The sequence below is a fragment of the Sapajus apella genome, unplaced genomic scaffold, assembly GCF_009761245.1.
Source record: "Sapajus apella isolate SASKATOON/1434 unplaced genomic scaffold, GSC_monkey_1.0 scaffold62, whole genome shotgun sequence".
Lineage (NCBI taxonomy): Eukaryota > Metazoa > Chordata > Mammalia > Primates > Cebidae > Sapajus > Sapajus apella.
This window is the reverse complement of record NW_022437002.1, coordinates 18,307,068-18,314,306: the sequence shown is the minus strand read 5'-3', so window position 1 is coordinate 18,314,306 and position 7,239 is coordinate 18,307,068. Positions and strand designations below refer to the sequence as shown.

At 49.1% G+C, this 7,239-nt stretch overlaps 1 protein-coding gene across 4 annotated transcripts in view; it reads right to left on the bottom strand.

Annotated features, from left to right (window-relative positions):
- Positions 1 to 3,586, bottom strand: part of RAD54L (RAD54 like) — a 30,036-nt gene extending 26,450 nt beyond the window's left edge. For 2 of the 4 annotated variants that reach the window (XM_032247449.1, XM_032247450.1), the window contains exons 1-3: positions 3,452 to 3,579; positions 2,702 to 2,788; positions 1,238 to 1,357 (exon numbers count right to left, since the gene is read on the bottom strand). Coding sequence is in view for 2 of the 4 variants with exons in the window: in XM_032247448.1 (XP_032103339.1) it covers positions 1,238 to 1,357; positions 2,702 to 2,788; positions 2,894 to 2,896 (210 nt within the window). In the remaining 2 variants the exon portion in view is untranslated. Of the gene's footprint in view, positions 1 to 1,237; positions 1,358 to 2,701; positions 2,789 to 2,893 lie in introns of all 4 variants that reach the window. The other 2 variants (XM_032247448.1, XM_032247447.1) reach the window with 2 other exon arrangements.
- Between the last annotated feature and the right edge of the window lie 3,653 nt (positions 3,587 to 7,239).

Below are 7,239 nucleotides of genomic sequence, written 5' to 3'. Positions count from 1 at the left end.
AAAATAAAATACAGTAGATTCTACCCATTAATTATATTTTTTCTGAACTTTTCTATATGGAAGTATTTTTTTCCTTTTGATACAGGGTCTCTGTCACTCAAGCTAGAGTGCAGTGGCAGAATCATGGCTCACTGCAGCCTTGACATCCTCAGCTCAAACAATCCTCCCACCTCAGCTTCCAGAGTAGCTGAGACTACAGTCACATGCAACCACATCCAGCCAGTTTATTTATTTTTTTTTAGAGACAGGGTCTCACTATGTTGCTCAAGTTGGTCTCAAACTCCTGGGCCCACGTGATCCACCCGCCTCGGCCTCCCAAAGTGCTGGGATTACAGGCGTGAGCCACCGCGCCCGGCATTGCAAGTACATTTTTAATGTTGTCTATCTTCTGTTCTATTCCTGCAACTTTGCTATTAAAATAGCTTTTGTATAATACATTCACCTTCATGGGCCCTGACTACGAAGCCTGCCATCTCTCTTCCACCAAATGCTATTCCTCTTGTGTGTACCCTATCTCAGCAAATGGCACCACCATCCATCTACCTTGCCCAAGTCTAAAATCTCAACTTCATCCTCAATTTTCCCCTCTCCCCACATGTAATCAATCCCAAGTTTTTCTACTTGTAATTTTTAAGTATCTCTCAAAATCCCACTTCTTCCCATTCCCCATTCCCCTAAAACCTGTGGCCAGGCCATAATCCTCTCTTGCTTGGCCCCCTGCAATAGCTTTCTCACTAGCTTCCCTACCCCCAGTCTCTTTCCATCCAGTAGATATGCTATACTGCTGTTACCACTCACCCCTACTTAAAACACTAAAGCTCTTCAGTGACCTTCGTCCAAACTCTCCTAGCATGGCTTCTGAAAGGCCTTCCACTCTTAGCCTCTGCATAGCTCTCCAACTCTCATCTCTCACCACCATCCCCCAACTCCCCACACTCTCTTCGGGACCTGCCTCTATTACTGCCAGGCTTTCCAACAGGCTGTTCCTTCTAGTAGAATTCCTCCAAGGAATTGGGGTAATTAACGAGGCAAGCCAAGATAGCACCACTGCACTCCAGCCTGGATGACAGCACAAGACCCTGTCTCAAAAAAAAAGGTACAAAAGTATGTGACTGTGAGTCCTATAACTTTGTGAGAAACAAGTGAAAAAGCTATTTCAGGAAGGAATTAGAAGGAATCAACCTAGGCAGAGCGACTGGGCACAGACATACACATGCAGGTTGCAGTTCTGGCTTACATGCTGACTGCTGTCCAGACAAGGTGGTTGATTGGTTAGCTGACTCAAAGGTTTCCGAAAAGGAGACAGGAAACACTCCTGGATCCGAGTCTCATTGCTGGATTTCCTTTTCCTAGGAGTCTAGGAGAGAGAATTAGGAAAGCTGAAGTCTAGAAGACCACAGAAATCACCATAACGGCAACTAATACTTGAAGTGCTTATTAAGTGCCAGGCGCTATGCTAAATTCTTCACACGTTATAGTGTATCATCTTCACAGCAACTCTATGATTTATTATCCTTACATAAGAGGTGAGAAAACTGGAGCTTAATGAGGTTAAATAACCTGCCTAAACTGAGCGGGGTGGGCAATGGAAGAGGTCAAGAAAATGGGCCTGTGAAGAGCAAGTCTACCAACAGCACGGAGTCCTGGTGGCCCCAAAGCTTCATTCCAAAAGCTCCACAGAATGATTGAGCAACTGAACACTTCCCTGAGTTTCTCAAGGGACAAGAGTATAGCTGCCTTCAACTCCAGGCCACTGAGGCCACTCCCCACTCAGCCGTGAGGACACTGGCCTCTTCGGGCAATCAGCAACTGACAGCAGACCCAGCTGCAGAGAATGCTGCCCCAAGTTCAAGTCTGAGACCCATGTTCATGGCAAGGGGCAGCCAATGTGCCTCCTTCACAGGTAGAGGAGCCCCTTGCACACCACAGTACAACTACTGAGCAAGCCCCACCAAGCCATTAGGCAAGAATCCACTTGTACCAGCTTGCCAAGATATTTGAAGCTTCAGTGATCCTATAAGACACATCCAAAACAAACACCAGCACCCACCACCCCAAGCCTTATTCGCACACTGCTCCTGCCAAAAAGCGCCTTCTAGTCCTCTGATCCCTTCCTTCAACATTCCAGTGGCCAAGCCCCCACTTCTTGAACTGCTTTTATTCTCTGAAGTCCATGCTGCACTCTCCTATTTATTTTGATTTACATAGGTCCTGCCCACAGCCAGCCCCAACAAGCCTCCAAAACAGGAAGCAGAGCACAGGGCCCAGCCTAAAGTAGAATATACTGTACTTGAGTATGAGGAAGGACTGGAAGGACGCAACCTGTCAGATACAGGCCCAAGCGAGCCCAGGATTCTAAGGTAGGCCCAGAACACTCTACTGTTCTGTGACACTGGGCAGGGGACAAAGAGCAAAAGAACAGGCTGCTAGTTGCTGCTGTGTAGCCCTTTTTTTCCAAACAGAGTCAAAAGGTCCAATCCAACCGGCTACTTTGCTTTAGAATACGTTTTCCCACCAGGAAAAGTGAGGCTCTATTAGCTTCTAGTGACTACCCAGAGGACAAAGATTTTACTAACCTTGTTCAATGTCTGGCACATAGTAAATACTCATGGAGTCGGCTATGTAATCCTAGAAACCAAGTCCTGGCTTCCTTTCTGCCCAAACAGCTCCACCCACCTTCCCTGTCCCCTTGAGTGCTCACCACCAGGCCAGGTTGCCAGTCTTCATCATCAGAGGACCTGCCTTCCGGTTTTCTCTTGGCCAGCTGGCTGGGAGCTAAGCTCCTCCTCTGTAAGGGGAGAAGGGAAACTGAATGCCTGAAAGGATCCTGCAGCCTAGATCTATTAGACCCTCACCCAGGGCCACTCCCAGTCTCGCCCAGGCCCAAACTTACCATACTGGGCCTAGGAGCTTAAAACGTCAAGGACCCATGAGCCAAAGGTCAAAAGCAGGCAGCGGCTAAGGGTGCAGGACCAGGGTCTAATCTGTAGAGGGGGCTGCTACATTATTGAGAGGACTAGCTAATTAAAGAGGGGGCATGGATGGCGCGAATCCATCCAGGAACGGGGGTTTGGGTAAACTGTAAGAGTGTCCGTTGCCAGTAAGCCGAGGCGAGATTAGGCCAGGAGGAAGAGACCAAGCAGAGGTTAGTGTGGGACTGGGGGAGGAGGCAGGTGTAGTCCCAGATTGGGCGGAGTGGAGCAGGGATGATGGTCCCAGTCCAGGTGGAGGAGGTAGTTGCGCGGCGAGGCGGGGTAGGGGTGGGAGTGGGTAATCACAGGCCAGGAGAGAAAAACTGATGAAACCCAGTCCAAAGCCTGGGTGGGGAGTGTGAGTCCGAAGAAAGGAGATTTCCCTGGGCTGGAGATGGAAACCAGGATCAGACTCAGGGAGGTCGAGCAGGAAGCCACAAAGGGAGCCCTGTAAAACACCCAGGTTAGGAGGGGAATACCAGGAGGAGCTGAAAAGAGAGAAAGAGTTGGACGCAGACCCCACCACGTCTCTCTCAACCTTCCTCTTCCCAAAGCGCGCGTTAACAGCCGCCAAGACTTACCGACCCGCCAAGACAGGGCCAATCGAACCTCCCGCCGCGCTGCCGTCGTATCAGCCATTGGCTGCGTTCGATGAGTTCGGCGCTCGCGACCCAAGAAAGAGGCGGGACTAGTGCTGCACCCAATGAGGAGTCTGGACTCTGGAGCCGGAGAAGCTAAATTGACCTACTAGGAGGCGTGACTTAGGCTGGAGGGCGGGACCAACAGCGGGGGACGGTTGCGCGAGGTGAGCGAGGTGGGTCCGGGCTGGGGGTGGGGCCAACAGCGAGGAGCGGTTGAGCTAGAAGAGCAAGGCGGGTAGGGGCCGGGGGGGGGGGCGGAGCCAACAGTGGGGAGCGGCTGGGCGAGAAGAGCTGGACCTGACGAACAGTGCGCGGAGGTGCGGAATTACTGCCTGCGAGCTGGAATTCGGCTCCTGTAGTCCCGCAGCTGTCGAAGGGACGATTTATGCCACATTGAGCAGCGGGGGAGGTACTACCTGTTGTGGACAGCTGGGGATTATGAAAGGCGGCACATTTCTGGGAGTTTGAATCGCGTCTACCGTCGTGCCAGGTCTAGGGCGGAGGGCCGGGGTTGGAGTCAGACCTCAGGTATTCGGCCCAGATTGCCACGTCGTGGGCTCGGCCGGTGGGAGCCCCCGGATGATGCGACTTTCTCGTTCAGGGGTGTCTTGAAAGAAGCTGCCTTCCTCGCCTAGGCCAAACCGCGTTGACGGAAGAGTGGTGTTTGGAGTCAGAGGTTTAATCATCAAATCTCTCAAAACGTCAGTTTCTTTATAGCTAAAGCGGCATTATAATAGTACTTCCCCCACGGGGCTGTTCTGACAATGTGTGTAAAGCACTCAACAGTGGCATGCACAACCTGGGTGCTCGCTAATAATGATAAGGGTATATATATATAGCATTTATCACCAGGCGTTTCTGAGCTTCTTAGATATAACAATTCATGTAATGCTCATGACTATGAGGTAGGTTTATTTTTTCCTTACACCACTTTTTTTTTCCTCGTTTTTTGAGACGGAGTTTCGCTCTTGTTGCCCAGGCTGGAGTGCAATGGCGCGATCTCGGCTCACCGCAACCTCCGCCTCCTGGGTTCAGGCAATTCTCCTGCCTCAGCCTCCTGAGTAGCTGGGATTACAGGCACGCGCCACCATGCCCAGCTGATTTTTTGTATTTTTAGTAGAGACGGGGTTTCACCATGTTGACCAGGATGGTCTCGATCTCTTGACCTCGTGATCCACCCGCCTCGGCCTCCCAAAGTGCTGGGATTACAGGCGTGAGCCACCGCGCCCGGCCTGAGGTAGGTTTATTCTTATCCCCACTTTGTAGGTGAGAGAACAGGCCTAGATAGGCTAGTAATTTGTCCAAGGTCACACACCTGAGTATATAGCTCAAACCATCCTCACAGGGTTATCAAGAATTCCGAGGTTGGCCATAGTGGCTCACACCTGTAATCCCAGCACTTTGGGAGGCTGAGACAGGAGAATTGCTCAAGCCCAGGAGTTCAGGCCAGCCTGGGCAACACGGAGACCCCATCTCTACAGAAAAACTAGGCGGTCGTGGTGGTGCACAGCTGTAGTCCCAGCTACTGCAGAGGCTGATCTTGGAAGGATGGCTTGAGCCTGAAAAGTCAAGGCTGCAGTGAGCCAAGATCTTGCCACTCGACGACAGAGCAAGACCCTATCTCAAAACAAAGAATTCTGGAGATAAATATTGTTTTAATTAAGTATTAATCCGTTGGGAGGCCATGGCTGGCAGATCACTTGAGGTCAGGAGTTCGAGACCAGCCTGACCAATATGGTGAAACCCCGTCTCTACTAAAAATACAAAAATTAGACAGTTGTGGTGGCAGGCACCTGTAATCCCAACTACTCATGAGGCTGAGGCAGGAGGGGCGCTTGAACCCAGGAGGCAGAGGTTGCAGTGAGCTGAGATCACACCACTGTATTCCAGCCGGGATGACAGAGCATTTCAAAAATAAATTAGTATTTCTGGTTCTAGTTTTCAGTAATAGCAAATAAATTTAGTCAGATTAACCCTCCCACAAAAAAACAATTACAAACTCCCGGAAAAATATATTTTGTAAAACCAATTATTCGAAGGCACTGGCCAAATGTAGGCAGGCTCTAGAAGGAGGTCTACCCTTAAAGAACAATTGCAACTGGTGAGATTAGGGAAGCTGTGGCCTCTTGCTTAGGGCATTCCATAATGTGCAAGGAGTTCTGGTGGGAAGACACAGCCTTATTACTTTGAGGTGTTAGAGAACAGAGTTTGAGGCTGGCAGAGCAACCAAAAAGTTACAGGAGAAATCCTGAAAAGGAGGGGGGCGAGCCCCAACATTTGGGTAAGACAAGTCCCCCAATTCCTTGGTTGACCACTTACGTATACCTGTGCAGGGTTAACACCAAGAAACCCAGCAAAAAAAAAAAAAAAAAAAAAAAAAAAGCAACTAGAAGGTAGAACTGGGTGAAGATTTTAGCTTCTGCCCTCTGCTGGAGATGATTGATTTGGAATTAAAAATCTAGCCAAGTTAGGTTCCTGATAGAACAAAAGCTATTCTTCAGAGGAAAATTCTGCAAAAGGCATGAGAAAAAAAATTTTTTTGAGACAGGGTCTCACTGTGTTTTCCAACCTGTAGCTCAGTGGCACTATCACGGCTGACTGCAGCCTTGACTTCCCAGGCTCAAACAGTCTCCCACCTCAGCCTCTCAAGTAGCTGGAACCATAGGCACATGTCACTATAGCAAACTAATTTTGTTAATTATTTGTAGAGTTGAGGGTCTGTTGCTCAGGATGGTCTCAAACTCCTGGGCTAAAGTAATCCTTCAGCCTAAGCTTCCCAAAGTTCTGGGATTACAGGCCTTAGCCACCATGCCCAACCTGGGATGAAAATGTTCTATATATTGGGGTGATGGTTATATTGAGATGATGTGGCATTACAGTAGGTTTTTGTTTTTTGTTTTTTTCAAACAGGGTCTTGCTCTGTCACCCAGGCTAAAGTGTAGTGGCTCATCACAGCTCACTGCAGCTTTGACCTCCTGGGCTCAAGCAAGCCTCCCACCTCAGCCTCCCAAGTAGCTGAGACCACAGACTGCACCACCATGCCTAGTTAATTTTTTTATTTTTTTGTAGAGACAAGGTCTCAATATGTTATCCAGGGTGATCTCAAACTCCTGGGCTCAAGCAATCCTCCCATCTTAGCCTCCCAAAGTGCTGGGGTTATAGGGGTCAGCCACTGTGCCCAGCCTTTAATTTTTAAATTATAAAATGAAAACAAAATACAGACAATTTAAAATCAACAAAAACAGGAAATTCATCCCCACTAGACTTAAAATACTAAGAAAAATTCTTCACACTAAAGAAAATGAGAGGCTGCTGAGCGTGGTGGCTCACGCCTGTAATCCCAGCACTTTGAGAGGCCGAGGTGGTGGAGGTGGATCACGAGGTCAGGAGTTTGCAACCAGTCTGGTCAAGATAGTGAAACCCCATCTCCACTAAAAATACAAAAAATTAGCCAGGCATAGTGGTGTGCGACTGTAATCCCAGCTACTCAGGAGGCTGAGGCAGAGAATCACATGAACCTGGAAGTCGGAGGTTGCAGTGAGCCGAGATCATGCCACTGCACTCCCACCCACGCAACAGTGCAAGACTCTGTCTCAAAAAAAAAAAGAAAGAAAGAAAGAAAGAAA